This window comes from Microcebus murinus, chromosome 12 (assembly GCF_040939455.1).
Source record: "Microcebus murinus isolate Inina chromosome 12, M.murinus_Inina_mat1.0, whole genome shotgun sequence".
NCBI classification, from domain to species: domain Eukaryota; kingdom Metazoa; phylum Chordata; class Mammalia; order Primates; family Cheirogaleidae; genus Microcebus; species Microcebus murinus.
In genome coordinates, this window is record NC_134115.1 from 42,285,393 (window position 1) to 42,306,489 (window position 21,097).

General features: G+C 39.0%; 1 protein-coding gene across 3 annotated transcripts in view; it reads right to left on the reverse strand.

Moving 5' to 3' along the window:
* Positions 1–21,097, reverse strand: part of TTC39B (tetratricopeptide repeat domain 39B) — a 108,267-nt gene that overhangs the window by 48,096 nt on the left and 39,074 nt on the right. For 2 of the 3 annotated variants that reach the window (XM_012769658.2, XM_012769656.3), the window contains exons 3-5: positions 8,990–9,082; positions 3,286–3,396; positions 727–858 (exon numbers count right to left, since the gene is read on the reverse strand). In XM_012769658.2, the coding sequence (XP_012625112.1) occupies positions 727–858; positions 3,286–3,396; positions 8,990–9,082 (336 nt within the window). Of the gene's footprint in view, positions 1–726; positions 859–3,285; positions 3,397–8,989; positions 9,083–17,253; positions 18,222–21,097 lie in introns of those variants that run through there. The other variant, XM_012769659.3, reaches the window with a different exon arrangement.

Here is a 21,097-nt window from a genome sequence, read left to right on the forward strand (position 1 = left end):
ATCTTTAATCTCTACGGCTAAAATCAATATTTCTGTGATAAGATTTTCTACACCAAAGAAAAAAAAAAAACGTTAAAAAGGAGTTAAAAGTTCAATATTTGAAAACTCTCTTCATTTGTGGGGTCTGCAACATAACTACATGAGGATGTAATTTTACCCATGTTAAAATTCACCGATGCTAATAATAGCTTTTGCTAAGGTCTTCCTATACGTACAGAGGAGAGCTTAAAATAAACTAAAAATCCATCTCATTTTGACCAACCCAAAGTGTTCAAAAACATCCTTTTTCTTTTTGAAACCCCTGTACAACTGTAGTCTTCAAATATGTCCTTCTTAAACAAAACATTCGCTTCTGAACTCAGAGATCTCCCACATAAAGCAAGAACACTCCTTGCTCGGCTCGCTATGGCACGCTACACCTGATCTCACCCACTACAGGGAGACAGTGAGAGATGCTTGCTGCTAACTCCACTGAAATCCCCCTCAAACTGTCTCTGTAATTTGGGCCCCAAGCTGTCAAAAAGAAAATAGAAGGTATAGATGTCAAATGGGAATGCTATTATAATTCCTAATAAAAAAAATTTAATACTATTACATAAAAGCCCTTTTCTGTAACTGTGGCCAGCTTCAAACACAGAGCTCTCAGTCAGGCAAACAGCATTTATTGTGTCACACAGGCATGAGGGTTTGCAGTCATATCTCAAGTGTTTAATTACTCAGGCATACTTCTGGCAGGTTTGTAAAGCGTCCTTCATGGCCGAAATGCCGTTTTGGATGTCCTGTTGCTCAAAGGTCATGACGGCCTGCAACACCACAATGGTACTGTAGCCCAGGGCATGGTACATGCTCTCCTTAGCCCTGGGGAGAACACAGGGAATTAGTACAGAACAGAAAAAGCATTCCAGGCTTTGTCTGATACTGATCATAAGAAATCCTAGCAAATGCATGTCCTGACTTTCACAGAAATAGCCTTTACTCCTTCACCATAATCCCTGAAATGATATGGACTATGAAAGGTGTGCTCTTAAAAACTCAGGTATCAACGACTTTGCAATTTAAACCCACATAGGCAGAATAAAATATTCCCGGTTGAAGCCGGAGTGGACAACATGCTTTTCCCACTTTCAGCACAAGGGGGCAGCCTGTGGATTCAAAGGTTTCAAAGCAAACCTATTTTTTTCAGTTGAACAAGGGGCAATGCACTATCTGTGGCTCTGAAGTAAGTGCTAAAATAAAAGCTGCTGGAAATGTATTTTTGTGAAAGATTCTGGTTTTTTGGTAAGATAAAGGCTCATTTAAAACCATCCCCTCTTCTCTCCAGCCAGAGGTCAAGAGTAAGCAAGATTTTTGTAATAAATTAGTCTAATCTAATCCCATTATCTGAGATTCCTAATTAAAGTTCTTAATAATTCAGATTATCAAGTTACAGTAAGAATTGCTTTGGATTCTTAAGGATGTTAATTAGTCCTAATGTATGGCAGATATCCAGATTTTCGGGCTGTGAAAACACCACCATTTCTTTTCTCAAAACTTAAGTTATATTAATTATTTATAAAGTTTAAAGTAGCAATGCATGGTTTTGTTTTTAATTTAAATATTAATGCACAACAGCTTGCTGCTATGCAAAACAAATGCAACCCACATTATTCTTCTCCCCCATGGAAACAGTATAAACATCCTGTGGTATAATAATTTGCAAATTAGTAGTTTGTCCTGAACATTAAGGGCACTCACTGCCTGTTCAAAAGAACCACAAGGAATAAAAGCAGCCCAAAGTTAATCATTAATTGTGGTTTCAAACCTCACATTTTTAACTGAAAGCTCTTCTAGGAGGCAAGAAAAGGATTCAAGTTAGAAAAAAAGTATTTTTAACAGTGAAACATGCACAAAGATCAGAGAATATAAAACTTAACTAAATATAATACTAAATAACTTATTTTCATCCCACATTATCACCAGCAGGGTAACAGTGGCAGGGGAAATAAGAGACTTGTTTGAATTAAAAACAAAGGAGATAATGGGCACAAATATATAATCAGAAGGAATAACTTCTAGTATTCAATAGTATAGTAGGGAAATTATAGTTAATAATTTACTGTATACTTCAAAATAGTTAGAAGAGAATAAATGTAATGTTTCCAACACAAAGAAAAGATAAATGCTTGAGGTGATGGATATCCTAATTATCCTGACTTGATAATTACGCATTATATGCAGCTATCAAAATACCAATGTGTATGTACCTCCCAAATATGTCCAACTATAAAGTATCAATAAAAAATACAAAAACAAAAAACAAAGGAGATAGGCGGATAGGCTGAGAGAAGAGACAGAGAGAGAGGAAAAGACAAGGAAATGGAAGATGACAAAGGTAGGTAGAGTCAGAAGAAGACAGAAGTCTGAAGGACCGAGAAAGACAGAGGGAAAAGGCAGGAGACAGGCAAGGAAGGTGCAGACTATGAGACAAGTTTTGAGACAACACTGGTCCACTTCCTTAGACTACGGGCTTCGCTATCTATCTCATCACTTGCTCTTACCCTGTGAGATGCTCACTGCCCAACCTTGACCTCAGCTGCTCCAGATCTTAACAGAATTAACAGAGCAGATCCTCAGTAGGTAAATTAGCCTCTAAGGTTCAAAGTCAGTGGACAGTCAGGTCACCCTGTAGGCCACTGAAAGTAAGGAATGTGATTAATAATCTTCTAGAAAGTTATTATATAAGGTCTAAGCTTCATCCAAGAAAGTGACTGTTTTGAAGGCACAATGTAAGATCATTCTCGCCAAGCGAAAAGCCTAGTAAACAGGCTGAGCACAGGGTTTTTTGCCACATTTGAAAATTTTCAAAAATTAACTATTGATTGAAATTAAATTGCTTAACTTATATATCTGATAAAGGAATCCTATAAATAAGCATATTCTAGTTCTTCCCCTCCCCTTGCAAAGGAAATATTTTTCAATGATATTTAAGTTGAAGAGGATCAGCCATAAAAATATTTCACTGAAGAAAGCAAAATTGAAGCCCTGAAAAACTACATAAGATGACAATATTTGAACAAATATGGAAATTAAAACATGAGAAAGAATTGGATATCTTCTACTGATTAAATTTGAAAAAATAGATTTCTTGACTGACTTTTAAAACTGACCAAAAAGTAAAGGGTCTTAATCAAATTAGCTTTATAAACATTCAAGTAGGAACAGATAAAGTAACTTACAAGCATGACATCAAAGAATCATCAGAAATATCTGAAAAATATTACATCTAAAAGAAATACAGTTAATTACCATGGACGAAGCAATTCTAAGGCGTCTGTAAATTTGTTACTTAAAAATAAGTTCAATGCCACAGCACATTCTTCTAGGCCACTCTTGAGATCCACCTTTGCTGATGATGAACTAAAGTCAAGAAAAAAAAAAAACATAGAATTTCTATAGCTTTTACTATTAGCAAGTTGTCCCAGCAAGTGTGTGTGTGTGTGTGTGTGTGTGTGTGTGTGTGTGTGTGTGTGTGTGTGTGTGTGGCCTCTGGAGACAGGAGGACAGGTTGGAATTCTAACTTTGCCACTTACTGTGTCTTTAACATCCCTGAGATTCAACTTTCTTATCTGTAAAATGGGACGACCACCATCACCACCACTTCACGGGGCTGTTGTGAGCATGAGATACACTGACAAATACTGCTCACAGCAGGAGCTAAACAGACGACAGTTCCCTGCCACTCTAAAGAGCACAAGTGCAGGAATTATGTACCTCTGTTCATGGGGGAGGGGCAGATCATTTTGTTTTAGTTTGATTATATGAGGGAAAAAAGGTGCTTCAGTGGAAAACTATGCATTATCTAGACTCCAGAGGATACCTCTATAGGTAATTTGATTCTGACTCTACAGGAGCTATGGCCACTCTGTAAATTGTAGGTAATTGGTAGCAGCACAAAATAATTGTCTTATATGTGGAAATTTTGCCCTGGCCAGCAGAGGTTCAACTAACTTCCCTCCCCTACTGTGGAAGCAGCTAATTTTCCTGAATTTGCACATTCATTTCGACATTCCTTTACTCCATACAAATTTGTTCTGTTTTGATTTCTCCTTTGAACCTTTTATAACATCTGCCAAGTGTCCTCACTGATTAATAATTAATAAGTATCATTAATGATTAAATAAAATCTTTAATATGTCTTCATTTTTTGTAACTGTATGAGTCATGATTTAATCCTATTTTGAAAATTATCTGTTAATCACTCTGACAGAAATCTTGTTCTTTAAAACTACAGACATCTCTAAAATGTTTTGTGTAGCAACTCTTAATAGGAAACTATTTCAGTAACAAAATGAGTCCCACATCACTTACTCTAGTCCACCAGAAATACCAAAAATGGGTTCTGAAGGCACTTCCTGGAACCCCCGGTCCACCCCCAGGTCTTCTTGTTACTCAGATCTCAGCCAATGCAGCACCAACGCAGAGCAGCCTAGCTGACCATACCCCCTCCTGTTTCCACACAACTTACTACCATCCAAAAGTATCTTGTGCATGTGGTATTTGTGGACATGCTTATCCATCCTTTCTAGGACATAAATGCAAGCAGGTTGTTTTGGTCACTACTGGGCCACCAGTGCCTTCGGCAGTACCAAGAACATAGTACATGCTCAATAAAATATTGTTTAGTGGTAGATGAGTAGGTAGGCAGAGTTGTTCTGAGTAAAAACAGAAAATTCCTCATGCCTAGAGTTTGAGGCACCTCATCTAGGGTACAGTAGAAATGAGACAAGCTCTTGATGGAGGGGTAGCTAGAGAGCTAATAATTGCTTTGCCTTTAAGTTTCCAATAAATGAAGAGATCAAATAAGAATGGAGTTCACAAACCTCTCACGGGAAGATTTTTCACAAGAAAGTTGCTTGATACCTCCTGTATCAGTCCATCACCAAATTTTGTCAGTGTTACCTCCAGGACCTCCCTGGAATTTATCCTGCTTCATCTCTACCACCCAGTCCAAGTTAGCCCTCATGTGTTGCATGGTGTCTATCAACCCATTTCTTCCCTGACTGCCTACTTCTACTCCCCCCAATCAAATCTTTACCTATAATCCATTCAACTAATATGGAGCACTAACTATATGCCAGACAATCTTCTAGGTGCTGATGATACAGAAACAAACAAGATACACAGGAGCCCTGGCTCTCAAGGAGCTGTCATTCTACTGGGGAGGGGACGGCAGACTTACACAAGCAGACCAGACACTGACTAGGGTCATCTCAGAGTGGGATAAGCCATCTGGGATAGAACCTGGTTTGGGGGAGGGGCAGAGGATGGTCAACGAAAGCTCTTCAAAAAGGTGACATCCAAGTGCTTTATAAGAGAGCCAGCTATGGGAATATCTAGGCTGGGGAGAGAGGGGGTTTCTAAACTACAAATACAAGCAAGGCAGCAAGTGGGAGAAAAGAAAACAGGCAAAAGCCAGAAACTATAGTCGCAAAGAGGACAGATTTTATTCGAAGAACAAAAGGAAACACATTGACTCAGAAATCCTCACTCCTTCTAATCACCACTTCCCTTCAAATATCAGGTTTCCAGTTTTATTCTCATGTGTTCCCTTAATCCTCCCTCCCACCAGTTCTGAGGTTACAGCTCATCCTTTACTACCAGGAAATGGGCTGTGAACAGATATTGGCTCCCCTGACAAACAAACAAACACCTCTGCATCTCAGCTGGCCACATTGTCACCTGGGAGGATATACTATACATGTCCCAGCCTCAAGGGATACACAAAAGAGCGAGTTCAGCACCTCCAAACACGATAAACTCAACCCTTCTAAGTGGTTTACTATGATGTTCACCTGGAATTAACACCCTTCTCCTCCACCCCCACCACCACCACCCACCCATGCTACCGCGTGTTCTGCAAGGAGTGACCAGGATAGCAACTTTCATCTTGGCCAAGACTTCTCTCAAACATCTCTTGGAGACACTTGTTCCTCTCCATTTCCACTGCCATAATGTTAATCGAGACTCATCACTTCAGGTCTGAATTCTGCAAGAATGCTTCCTGACGATTACTATTTTAATTCCATGGTTCCCAAACTTTAGCATGCATTAGACTCGCCTGGAAGACTTGCTAAAACAGATTGCGGACCCCACCTGCAATGTTTCTGATTCAGTAGGCCTGGGGTGGGTCTGACAAATCCCCAAATAATACTAATTCTGCTTTACTTCATCCTCAGACTACTCTTCTCTGCCTACAATAGATGCTCACCACACTGCCTCCTTAGACTAAGAACCTAAAATGGCTACCCACACCTACCACAAGAAGTGGAACTCTGGCCCCACCACACCTGACCAACCAGACTGGACCGGTAAGCAAAGCTCTTTAAAAATAACCAAGCATCTTGCAGGAGGCTCATCAACACGGCATCCCCCTCAAGCCTGGCATGATGCAATAGAAAACTGCCTGGACTGGAAATCAGAAGTCGGCATTGCCATTCTCTAGCCCTGTGACCTTCAGAAAATCACTTAACCTCCCTGAGTCCTTTGCCTCATCTTTGAAACATCTTCCTATTTCACAATGTCTGCAGGAGAAACAAAGGCAATGGTTGCTAAGAGTGTGCGTTGCGAACATTCAATCCCAATGCAAATTAACCACCTATCATTTTCCAAAAGCCATAGGTGCTCAGCTCACCTACTCATATTCCTGACCTGCTGAAGACCTGCACAGGTGCCTTTATGTATCTCTTCAGTATAGGTGAGGACTCTTTCTTCCTGTTTCTAATTTAGAAGATATGTTTAATTTAAGGCAGAATGAGTTTTTAGTCTCATATTTAAAAAAAGAAAAGTATACAAAACAAATACATAAAAACTTGGGACTACACTTGTATTATCATCACTTACTTTCAAATTCCACTTCTTCCTTTATTAATTACTTATTAATAAGCTTGATTGCAAAAAACCACATTTAATGTGGATGAGGATCTAGGCTCTGGAACCAGAATCTTTTATTCATTTCCTGACCGCACTGTATATGATCGCGGCAAGTCACTTTTCCTCCCTTGTAACTCAGTTTCCTTACCTGTGAAATGGATCTAGTAAAAGTACCCACCTCAGAGGTTGTGCTGTTAATACACATAGTGTGCTTAGAGTGGTGTCTGCTACGGAGAAGTCCTCAAGGAATGCCAGCTATTATCATCATTATTTTGCAAGTAACTGAATACCCTTCAATAATTCAGAGCTGTCAAGTACAATTAAAGGGGTTTATTTGAATAATAACCTGTTTTCTGCATTTATCTAATCAACTGTACTATATCAAACAAGTTAGGAAAGATCACAGTGGACAAAGAATAAAATATCAATATGGAAGAGAGAGGATGAATAAAAGTTCAGAACATCGCTGCTTCAGCAACATTTTCTAAACAGTTTTTATTTCTTTTCTTTCTTTTTTAGACAGTGTATTGCATTGTCATTATTTACAAAGACTTGAGAATATATGTGTGTGGAAGGAAGAACTGGTATGGATCAAGGGAGCAAAAAGCAGACAGGAATTCTAGGACCCTTTGCTTGCTAAGTGTATCCAGAAAAAGTTCCTGCTTTGCATCAAGAGCCATCTATTTGAATATTTGTCCCCTCCAAAACTCATGTTGAAATTTAATCCCCAGTAGGGTGCACTGAGAGGTGGGGGCCATTAAGAGTGATTGGGTCATGAGGGCAGAGCCCGCAAAAGTGAATTAATCCATTGGTGGATTAATGGATTAATGGCTTACCATGGGAATCAAACTGGTAGCTTTATAAGAAGAGGAAGAGCTACGGGGCAAGCATGTTAACACACTGAGGTCCCTCACCATGTGATGCCCTGCACAACCTCAAAACTCCACAGAGAGCCCCCGCCAGCAAGAAGGCTCTCACCAAGTGTGGCAACTTGACCCTGGACTTAGCCTCTAAAACTGTAAGAAATAAATTCCTTTTCTTCACAAATTACTCAGTTTCAGGTATCCTGTTTTGCAACAAAAAACAAACTAAGACAAGCTGCAAGATTTCCCCTAATGTACTTATTCCACTGACATTGTGGACCTAGATAACCAGATCGCAGACTCCCAGCGCCATTGGATATTTTGGATATCTAGATATTTTGTCTCTACCTTCTGAGAACTCACAATTTTTACTGATTTATGTTGGGTAAGGAGATAATTAATGACTTTTTTCTCCTATTCTCAAATTATTTGAACTCTGTTCACAACACTTTTATGATGAAAAACTTGGCCAGGCGCAGTGGCTCACACCTGTAATCCTAGCACTGTGGGAGGCTGAATCAGGAGGATCACTTGAGGTTCAAGACCAGCCTGAACAAGAGCAAGACCTCATCTCTACAAAAAATGGAAAAAAAATAGCTGGGCATGGTAGTACATGCCTGTAGTCCCAGCTGCTCAGGAGGCTGAGGCAGGAGGATCACTTGAGCCCAGGAGTTTGAGGTTGCAGTGAGCTATGTTGATACCACTGCACTCTATCCAAGGTGACAGAAGGAGACTCAGTCTCAAAAAAAAAAAAAAAGATCTATTATGGTTACAACTATATCAAGAAGCACATGCCTAGGAAAAAGACCAGAATGCAATACACCAAAATTCTAACAGTCTGTGTTTAAGTGGTCATAATCATAGTTAATGTTCCTCCTTTCTCCCTCTCTTCCCTAAGGCTTGGCAATGTGGTTATATTATTTTATAATAAAAATAATCATTAAAAAATTTTAGAGACTCAAAAGGAAGTTATGTACCCCAAAACTTTAGTTTTGTTGCTGCTTTTATACAACAGTGCCTCCTATTCTCTAAGACCCTCAGCAGCTACTCACCGCCTCCCCTAATTTGTAAAATGGGCACTGTACTTGCCTGGGACTCTCCTCACCTCACTAGTCTGCCAAACAACAAAACACACCCCGATTATCAGCACGGCATTCCCTAAAGGGCTGGACTGCTCTCCCCTGCTCCCCCAGGAATGCCCACACACCCTTCCTGACCTGCGCACAGCAGATGCTCCACGATGTCTGGATGCCTGTTTCGAATCACATGACGTGAAGCGAAGGCCACTTGTTGCCATATCTGAGTGAGATCTGTTCATTGAAAAGGCAGAGTCAGGTGTTTATTTCTTTGTCCTGTGGGAAAAATCTCCACAAATGCAAGCATACAATACCAGCCCTTCAATTATTTTAAACATCTCACCTCCATTTCTTACCAATTTTAAAAATCAGGTAACAATACCGTGTGTTACTATATTTAATCAGTACAAAAAAAATAAACAAAAAAAATTAAAAATCAACTAACAAAAGTTTCCTGCTATGTGTTGAACATTCCAGAAATATAGCCCCAATAAAATAAACTTGTTTCTTTTTATTCTAGTATACAAACTAAATTAATTGAAACCACTCTGTAGCTCTCCACCTAAAGATTACATTGTAGTTTGAATATATCCTTCCAGATCTTTTCCCAAGTACATCTATGCATATTTTATTAAAACTTTATTAAAGATATTTATTATAAGTTATTATATACTGTAATTATCCTGAATCTTTTCTTAATAAACCGAGTTGCTTTATCACACTTAGTGTCTATACAGCATTCTTCTGGCATTCTACTGAATGAAAGTACCATAATTTGTTACCTGTCCCTCATTTTTAGATATGTATGTTGCTCCCAAACTTTTGGTATTATAAACTACTGTAATAAACCCTCTACTCACCTGCCTGATTATTTCCTGAAAAAAAATTCCTGATATCAAGGGCATGTATTTTGTAATGTATTTTATTTTTAATAAACTGCCTAGTTTTCCATTATATATACATATATATGAAAGCTCCTTTGTTCACAAGGAAGATTCTGATTCATCCTTCTAGACCACCTTCTCCAGAGTGAAATCCTACTCTCAAATGACTCACAAAAAATACATAATAATATGTATATAGAGAGAATAATGAAACAATTGTGGCAAAATGTTAACAGTGGATTAAGGGTATTCAAAAGTTCTCTGTTATTATTCTTGCACTTTTTCTGTAAGTTTGAAATTATCACAAAATAAGATGTTTTCTTAAAGATAGCTTGGTATAAAGATGATTCTGTAACAAAGGGCAGAGACAGGGATGGAATGCAAGTGGCCTCAGACACCTGTGGACCAACCAAGGCCAGTGGAGAATGCCACGGTCTCGGGGTGAGGGGCACACGGACAGTCCAGCAATCACAGATGCTTTGGTGGCAGAGGCAGCAAGGAAAGAAGCCAACGCAAAGACAACAGGGTGGAGCCCTCAGCCAAGGAGCAGGACCCAGACCAAAGCCATCCCTACCCCACTTCTTCCTGCACCCTATGTCACCTTGGAAGGAGAAAAGAGAGGAGAAACCTTTGAGAAGGGAGAGATATAGGCCTGATGCAGAGTATAAATTTTTACTTATTCATGGACATTCACAGATTTAATGATTAGTTAATGAATTAGCAGATTCATGGCATTTACCACTCCCACACTTCCCCAAAACCCTGAGTCACTCCGAAAGAGACTGTTTGGAATCTGCACAGATGATGTAATCTTTAATTGAAAACTCAATGTGTTTTTCTGTCTTCAATGAGGTTGAGCATTCCAGAGTAAAGTGAGAACAGCTGAAAAGAAGAAAAGTTGTTCACTTTCACATAAAATATAAAGTGTGACTCAGACCGTCCTCACTGAGAAAATGGAAAGTAGGGCTTTCTATCTCTTTCAAGAAAAAGAAATTACCCCCAACAGATGCTACTGCCCACAGTCACAGCAATTTACTAAGTTGGAAACCCAAACCAGAGTCCGGGCATGGTGGCTCATGCCTGTAATCCTAGCACTCTGGGAGGTCGAGGTGCGAGGATCACTCAAGGTCAGGAGTTCAAAACCAGCCGGAGCAAGAGCAAGAACCCATCTCTACTAAAAATAGAAAGAAATTAATTGGCCAGCTAAAAATATACAGAAAAAATTAGGCAGGCATGGCGGTGCATGCCTGTAGTCCCAGCTACTCGGGAGGCTGAGGTAGCAGGATTGCTTGAGCCCAGGAGTTTGAGGTTATAGTGAGCTATAGTGGACGCCTCTGCATTCTAGCCCAAGTAACAGAACAAGACCCTGTCTCAAAAAAACAAACAAAAAAATCCTTTCCCCACTAAAGGGCTTTCTTATTTCTAACAGAAAACTTCTTACCTCACCTATTTTTTTTGAGACAGAGTCTCACTTTGTTGCCCAGGCTAGAGTGAGTGCCATGGCGTCAGCCTGGCTCACAGCAACCTCAATCTCCGGGGCTCAGCGATCCTACTGCCTCAGCCTCCCGAGTAGCTGGGACTACAGGCATGTGCCACCATGCCCGGCTAATTTTTTGTATACATATTTTTAGTTGGTCAATTAATTTATTTCTATTTTTGGTAGAGACGGGGTCTCGCTCAGGCTGGTTTCGAACTCCTGACCTTGAGCAATCCGCCCGCCTCGGCCTCCCAAAGTGCTAGGATTACAGGCATGAGCCACCACGCCCGGCATTACCTCACCTATTAATTATGCTTTCTCACCGCATGACTGTACTGTGAGAGAGGAGTAAGCATGCTGGGATGCAGGACAAAACACCGAGTTTCTGTCGCAGGTGTGCCAGCCACTTGCAAGCAGTAGACTGGACCACTCATCCACAAAAGCAGAGGAAAGATAACAACACCTGCCCTGTCTATCTCACAGGGATGTTACGAGGAAGAAAGGTGTTCTGTTTTATAAAATCACTTTTTAAACTGAAACATCACATAGATGTAAGGGGATGAAAATGGTGCTGATGTGATTAGAAGAGTTAAGTGATGGGAGCCAAGAACTTCCCATTAAACAGACCACACTTCCCTGCTACTCAGCAGTGCTGCTTCATGCTTCCTGCAGTCACAGGGCAGAGGCATTTGCCATTTTCGTCATGTCCCTCCAAGTGGGAATGCAGATATTTTCAGGACACAGAGCAAATGCAGGTTTTCAGTGTGATACTGAATGGGGGGAAAGTGTTTTCATTTCTTTTAAAGCATCACAACCCAAGACAAAGAGTAAGAAGAAATTTTTTTAACAACAATGCTGAAGACAAGTTTTTCTTTCATTTGCCTCATGATCCACAAGAGGAAGGAAAAAAGAAAAAACAAAAAGGCTGCCTAAAAGTCATTTTCTCAGGCTAGATAGTGTGTCTCTCTCTGGGTTCATAGATTGGAGTTTAAAACTGTATAATTATCAGTCTCCATTTCAGTTGTGGTGAGCATCTTTTAAGCTTCCTAAGGACAGGAGCTGTCTGTCTTAGCCCAGAGGTGTTCAATGAATGTTCAATGAATGAATGACATTTTTATTGATTCTATTAGCACACTTGCATCAAATACAGTCTTGCTACTTGGCATTTTATGTCATGTATGTAGATCATGGAAAGTATCCATGAATATTTTATCACAGAGACCTTCATTCACAAAGAAACAGCTTTCAGGAAATTCAAGGGCTTTCCCCACCAACATCTATTAGTAGAAAAGACAAATGAAACAGAAGGAGAAGCATATAAATACTCAAGTAATTAAACCCCAGAGTTTAATTTTCTTTAGCTCTTCAATATGTGGCTGTTTTCATAGTTGATGTGCTGTATTTATTCCACCAATGGCATTAAGCGGCACACAAAATGATTTTGCTTTACAAGGATGCTATTACTTTAAAAATCTAAGTTAATATTATGAAGGGATCATGGCAAATAAATACTATATATTGGTTCCTGGTTTGCTGGATCATGAAAAGGCTCAAATTTTGCCCCAACTACTAACTAAGAAGATAATGACTTTAGCCCCAAACCACAAGAGAAATTCAAGTCTTGGTCCCATGCTTCCCTGCTTTCTAAAATACAGTCACCTTTAATGACTTGAAATAAGATATTCTATAACACACTAATCTGAAGTGATCACCAAAGAAATCCATTCATACCACTTGAATGTCAGTAAAGACTTTCAACACCTGTGGACTGATGAAATAGCAAAAGAAAAGTAAACAATGCATGAAATTCACATCAAACTCATGTTCTGTTTGGTCTTCCTCAATCATACACCTAAGTCTCTCTCTCTCTAAGTCAGAGAGTGTGGATTGAACAGCACTATTAAGTCACTTCCTAACTGATTAAGTCACCAGAGCCACACAACATTTGATGGAGTATGGAGATATTAGTATGGAGAAGAGTCTCTGATAGTCACAGGCCTGTCCTGTCCAGCATGTTTATCATGACTTCAGTGAGGACATAGTAAACATTCTTATGGTATCTATGGATGTACAGTCTCAGGATGGCTAGTTCACATCATGGACACCAGAGTTGAGATTCAAATAATCTTAAAAAGAGTAAAATCATCTGTGGGGATTGGTTCCAGGATCCCTGAGGATACCAAAATCCATGGATGCTCAAGTGCCTTATACATAATGCCACAGTATTTGCATATAATCCATGTATATCCTGCCATATACTTTTAAATCATCTCTAGATTACTTATAACACCTAACACAATGTAAATGCCATGGAAATTGTTATATTATACTGTTTATTGTGTATATTGTTTTTAATTGTTGTGTTGTTATTTTTTACTGTTATTCTTTCAAATATTTTCTATCCAAGGTTGGTTGAATTCTCAAATGCACCACCCTTGGATACAGAGGGCCAATTGTAATTCTAGGAGGAACCCAGGAAAAACAAAATTGTCACGTGTAAAACAATTGTCCAAATACAAGATGAGGAGACACAACAAGAGTTCAGAAACAACTCTTTGGGTTTTAGCTGACAAGTTTAAGGAGTGTAATATAGCTAGAAGTGGGGAGGGGGACAAGGAATAATAATTTGACAAGTGTGGTAGATTATATTGACAGATGGCCACAAATTCTTTGTCACTCTTCCTGTCAAGAAATGAGGTCTCTGGCCCCTCCCCTTGAATTGGGATGGTCTCTGTGACTACTTGACCAATACTAACACTGTGTTAGTTTGAGGGCCCTGGGCTTAAAGACTAGCAGTTTATATTTCACATCACCTGGAATACTGAAGCTTGGAACCATGCTGCCATGTTGTGAGGAAGCTCAACCAGCCACCTGGAGAAGAACAAAGTCCCTGGCCAACAGTTCAAGCTAAGTTCCCAGCTGACAATTAGCACTAACTGGCCAGCCAAGTAAATGAGCCATCATAGAAATGGATCCTCCAGCTCCAGCTCCAGCTGAGCCACCTCAGGTGGTGCCAATTGAACAGAGATAAGCCATCCCCTCTGAGACCCACCTAAATTGCAGATTCATAAGCAAATAAATGACCACTGTTATTTTAAGCCTCCTAAGTTCTATGGTGATTTGTTACACAGCTATTGATGAGTAGCACAGGAAGCATTAATGGAAGAAATACACTGAGTCATGGCAAGAAATTACTTGTTTGCCCTCTCAGCCAACCAGACTATACCAAGAACAGTGTCCAGTTTGGCCGTCACCATCTAGAAACTATGACAGGTCAAATGCAAAGAGATCAGAATGGTCTAGAATATGTCACATGAGGAAGAGGTAACAGAACTGAGCATATGCAAAGATGCACCAGGGAAGTGGGTAGAATATTTCACATATTTGAAAGACTACTTTGTAAAAATATTAGAATGGTTTTATGGTAGGATCAGTGAGTGACAGGCTGCAGAGAGGGAAAGCTTACCTTGGTTAAGGAAGAACATTCTAATTGTCTTTCAGAAATGAAATGGATGCATGGCCTCAGAATCAAGGGAGATCTACTAGACTATCTCTACTGAAAAGTTAACTCTCTACCCTCATCAATTCTCAAATTTGCAAGAATTCCAACTCATTAGTGGAGAGATGAGTCCTATGTGCAACTCTGAACATTCTGGCTCTGTGGGTAATTCCTGATGTTGATGGTCAGTATTCTGAACCTAAAATTCAAGAAGCCCTTGATTATTCCCATTAGCTTTCCTTTTCTAGGATATATGTTTTCCATGTTCCTTAACTGGCCTGCCACTAAAGCATAATCTGCCCATGTATGCAGTCCTGCCCTTTCTAAAATGAACCGAAGACGTAAGTGTAAATATGGTGTTAACAAGTGGAAAGCAAGTGCAAAAAAAGTTAGGAAGATCTCTGGGCATGGGACCAAAAAAACTAAGCATTTTTCATATTTCAACATTCATGATATCCAGTAGAGTACTGTGGCTTTAAAAAAAAGAAGAAGAAGAAGAAAAGCGGAGGCTCCCCCAATCAACCCATGACTAAGAGACATAATGCAACAGCTTTGAGGAGCATGGATTTGCCAACTGGTAGCATGATAGAGTTACCATCAGCACTCTGAATGCTGATTTAACCTTTGTGTACTTCATTTTCCTCATCCATAAAATGGGAGTGACAAGACCAATCATATGATGGTTGATGAAGATTTTTAAAAAAAGAGAGAAAGAAGAAGAAAAACAAGATTTACCATAGCTACTGGGCCTGGCACAGAAGACATTTTAAAAAGAATCTAGTTCATTTCCTCTCCACTAAAGATAGAAAAATGATGACAGAATATATTAACATAACCAATTTCCCTTCTTCTCCCACTAGATTTATCTCCTCCAAAGCAGGGGCCATTTCGTATTCACTGATCTAAATCCAGCACTTAATATAGTGCTGATCACGTGCTTGTTGAACTAATTAAATTATCTCCAACATCTCTTTCTGGCTCAAGCATTCTAAGGATCTCTGGCTTCAGATCTGGGGCAGAATTAGTTGCAGTTATTTTATATGTCCTATATATGTTTGGCCACAAAGTATCCATACTTCTATAGCTGAAAAATTACCATAATTGTAATAAAATAAGTAGGTAATTAGGTTTTGAATGCCTCCCTCACTTGCTAAAAATATCTGCTCCATGAGGACAAATATATTTTGTTCAGTACCATATCCCCAGAGCCTGGCAAGAGCTTTACAACAAATATAAACATATGCTGAATGAATGAATGAAATGAATAAATGAATATAAGTTCTTTGCAAGTATAAGTAAAGCATAATTTCCTAATTTTAGCAATCCTTCCTAATCAAATTCAAAGTTGCTACATTTAGGTATGACAAAACGTTTAAAAATAAAAACAGCAGATGTTTGATCACTGGGTGGTAGAAAAAATTTCTCTTTTTAAAATTTTTGATTTATTTTACGCTGCAGGAAGTCAACCAAAATACTGGCACCCAAGGAGTTTCTATAATATGTCAGCCTAAGTCAAATATATTCTCTATCTACAAAGATGACTGTTACCAGTTGGTGTTTAAAAGTATTTTGACTACTGATCTCTGAACATATCAACTTTTAAAAATCACTTTAGCTAATGTGATTTTAAGATAAAGGAATGAGATCAGTAACCAAATTATATAAATCAGTTCACTAAAATAATAAGACTTTTCTTCAACAAAGACAAATCAAGAACATGTGGGGGTTATGGTAAGACACAGAAATTAACCTCTATCTTTACAAGATGCTCAGAATTCATTCACTAATAATTCAGCAAGGGCAAGTTCGAATCTCCTGCGAATTCCAAAGGGGGAAAGTGGGACATGATGACTAAGGACAGATGTTTAGACTTTAGGGTCTGCGTCACACACAAAAAGAAGGGGCAATGATTCCAAAGCACAGTTTAAAAGGGGGGGTCATGCAAAGGTCATTTTTTGGTAACTCATATTGACTGTAATCTGCTACAAAGGGACCCGTAGAAGCCAACACAGCAAGGTCAGAGGTGAGGGTCTATGAGGATTCAACACATACTAATTCTGAGGACAAGCCACTTTACTAATCTTTAAGGTTTTAATTACCCTAACAAAACAAAACCCTACAATGAAGCCAGCGGAGGGGGGCATAAGACAAACACAGTAAATACAAAGTAAACCATCAGCATCCTGCCATTGTTCTGCTGCGGGGAGTCTCCACAACCCTGATGCACACCTTGCAGCAGCGATAAGCCAGCCATGGCATCCCGGAAAGCCCAGCTCCTCCGCAGCAGCAAGACTCGCTGTTTTCTCCAATTTCAGCACTCACCTTAGAAGTTAAAAAAAAGGGGGGAGCAGGGGAAGGAGGTTGGAGGGAAAGCCCTAGCAAGCTTGACATGAAGCCTTTGATGAAGACAATGTCATCTAACAAAAACTACGGGACTCCAGTGAAATAATTTACATAGCTTTTCCTTAAATTAAATCCTCACAGACTTAAAGAGAACACTGTAATCATACCCCCAGGAACTGCTAAATAAATGCAACATACTCACAGATTTAGAGCAGCTGTAACTTTGGAAGAAGAATGAATATAGTTCCACTACGAAGATGTCTTTCCCTCTCTTCTACCAGATTTTTTAAAAAGCCAACAAAAAGAAAAGACAATCCTCAATTTGAAAGCCAACAAAAATCCTCAATTTCTGTTTTATTCCTTGGTCTCCAATGAGACTCTCAATACACAGACACGAGCAAAGTAGTTGCCGAGGCTGTTGACAGCATCCCAGAGCCTTCCAGGGCAGAATTTAAGACATGTCAGTTAAAGTGGCAGCTACACTCACTGCTGTAGCGGATGCTTCTGCAGGAAGGGATGCCGGGAGATTTTTTTTTTCCCCAATCTCTGCTGCAGCCTAATTCTAATCCATCACTGTTTAATTATCCTAGAGAAACAGGCTAGAAAAATACAAATGGCCTGGATTTATAAAAACTAGAGGATCTTTTAATGATTTTTCATCTAATCCAGGGATTTAACTCCTACCTAATAAAGGTCAATTGAAGAATAAAATGAATTACCTCTTTTTTTTTTAAAGAAAATGTAGGAACAGGCTGTTACTCTGAGGTTAGACTTAGGTTTTATATCCCAAGGACTTTTTAAAACACTAAATAAGGAGAAATTAATTTCTCTGAAGTTTTTAGACTAATGCACAAAAGTTAATGAAGGGAATTAAATACACATATGACACAATATAGTTGGAAAACTATACTTTTAAATTAATATTTGATAAATAATAATTTAAAGTAGTTTTGATGAGACTAAAAAAAAGCAGGCTTAGGAAATGCTAGTTCAATGATTCTTAGAACATAATTCTAAAGTTCAGCTGCCCCTTTTTGGTTTAAATATTTAATAGGTAAAAGAGCTCTCATGGGAATGAGCTGGTCAGTGACTAGACAAATTTCTTGTCTTGCCTCAAGGGCTCTTGCACAAACTAGAAATGAAATGTTTTTATTATAGGGCTCACTATTTTTTCTTTTTATTTCTTTTTTTTTTTTTTTTTTTGAGACAGAGTCTCGCTTTGTTGTCCAGGCTAGAGTGAGTGCTGTGGTGTCAGCCTAGCTCACAGCAACCTCAAACTCCTGGGCTCATGTGATCCTTCTGCCTCAGCCTCCCAAGTAGCTGGGACTACAGGCATGCACCACCATGCCCGGCTAATTTTTTCTATATATATTAGTTGGCCAATTAATTTCTTTCTATTTATAGTAGCGACGGGGTCTTGCTCTTGCTGAGGCTGGTTTCAAACTCCTGACCTCATGCAATCCACCCACCTCGGCCTCCCAGAGTGCTAGGATTACAGGAGTGAGCCACCGCACCCAGCCTATTTTTTCTGATTATAAAGGTAATCCCAAGAAAAACACTCTGGGATCTCCAAATTATAAAATAATAAACTCCTTTGAAAGAACAGAAAAATAAAGAAGGAAATTAAAACCTGCCATAAGCTCATAACCCAAATAATTATTATTATTTTGCAATAATTTACTTCCAGACTTCTTCTTCCATATGTATATATCACATGGAAGGGACAGGACAACTAAGGAACTATGACAACTAAATGCATTTTTTCTTTGATACTATCATTTGATATTACCCTTTTACACAGAATTATGATTATTTACCTGAAAATGTGAACTATTATAAACCACCAATATTTCTAAAACTGCTCAAAAGAATTGGCATGTGTAATGAAAGTTGATACAAACCTGCATACCTACTATGTGCTGGGCACAGGGGACACAGTAGTGAGCAGAGCACATGTGGCCCATGTTCCCCTGGAGCTCTCAGACCAGCTGGGATGCTAGATATTCACCAAATGACAGCAACCACCAGGGCTACTGAACTACAAGAAAGAACTATCGACTTTTTAGAAAAGTCAGGGTTTCTCAAGAAAGGAAAAGAGAACTACAAACCCAACTGCAAAATGATTAATACAGTGTATTTCACATCTTCATTTTTCCATCAATATAAACATCTCTCATCTAATATTTATTCTTTTTTCTATATCAAAAGAAATTTTAAGTACAGCTTCCAACTAATTTTTGTGAATAGTGTATGATATGTAAGAGCATAATTGATCTAATTTGTGTAAATCTTATGCATTTAATCAATTAGAACATAATCTTTACAAAATTACAAAAGGTAGAACACCCACATAATTTCAGATGTCCCTTAAATGGTCAGTTACCACAGGTTTTCAAGCAACCTCCAACCTTACATGAACTGAGACACACTCAGCATCTCAGCAAGGCTAAAATACTCCTGTGAGAATGCTGGAAGAGATATGACAACATGACATGGCTTTTTTTACATGACCATCATGATGCAATCTAAGAGTGAAAAAAGTCCAAATAATTTATGTAGAAACTCTGCTCTAAAGGAAGGTGAGCACAATTCCCCAGACTCCTTAAGTGTAGGTTGCACATAGTGACTTCCTTCTAAAGATTATAATATGAAAGGGGGTAGGAGAGTGAACAGTAACTTTACAGTGGAAAAACCTGGCAAACACTAGCCAGCCAGACAATCAAGGGCAACATCATTGATAAATCATGTTGATAGTATGCATTCTTTTTTAAGAGAGGGTTTTGCTCTGTTGCCCTAGGCTGGAGTACAGTGGTGTGACCATAGCTCACTACAGCCTAGAACTCCCAGGCTCAAGAGATACTTCTGCCTCAGCCTCCCAAGTAGCTAGGACTACAGGCACATGACACCACATCTGGCTAATTTTTATAAACTTTTTGTAGACATGTTGCCTTGGCTGGTCTCAAGTGATCCTGGCCTCAAGTGATCCTCCTGCCTCAGCCTCCCAAAGTGCTGGGATTACAGGCATGAGCCATCATGCCTGGCCATGCATGGTATGTATTCCTGACAGAATATGATGAAAATGGCACTTTACCTCTCTGGTCTTCTTCCCCAAAACCCATAAATAACCCCAGTCTAACCATAAGGAAGAAATACCAGAAGGTCCCAATAGGAGAGCATGCTACAAAATACCTATCCCATTCTCTTCAAATCTCTCAAGGTCGTCAAAAACGAGGAAAGTCTACAGCTGTCATAGCGACAAGGAGCCTAAGGATATCTGACAACTAAATGTCAAGTGGTATCCTGGATAATATCCTGGGATAGAAAAAAGGCTATAAGGTAAAAAACTAAGGAAATGAGAACAAAGTATTGGAATTTAGTAGTGATATGTATCAATACTGGTTCATTAATTGTAACAAACGCACCATACTAATGTAAGATGTTAATAATAGGGAATCTAAATGTAGGGTAGATAGGAACTCTTTCTGTAAATCTAAAACTGTTCTAAAAAATTAAGTCTTTTAAAAAATGATCTTTCCCAAAGTGAAAGTAACTTTGCTTTTGCTGATCATTAATAAAATATATTCCATAAAAATGCTGTCAATACCAAAAAATTATGAGACTCTGAAAATTATAAATACTCTGTAATTCCACCACACTGAAATAACCAATCCCAAACACACTGTATGTATGTGTGTCCTTGTGCGGGCTTCATGCACACACGTGTACAGATGTACATATGTCTATATGCTGTTCCACCACACATGCAATTTTATAGCTGTGGTAGGCTGAATAATGGCACCCAGAGACACCCAGGTCCTGATCCCTAGAACCTATGAACGGTACCTTATATGACAATAGAGACTTGACAGATGTTAAGGATCCTGAAATGGAAAGATTATCTTGGATTATTTGAGAGTGGGAAAGACAATCACAGGTTTCCTTACAAGAGGGAGGAAGATATTTGAGACAAAAGACAGAGGTGATGTGACCATGGAAGCAGGGAGTGATTTGAAGATGCTGTGCTGCTGTCTCTGAAGAGGCAAGAA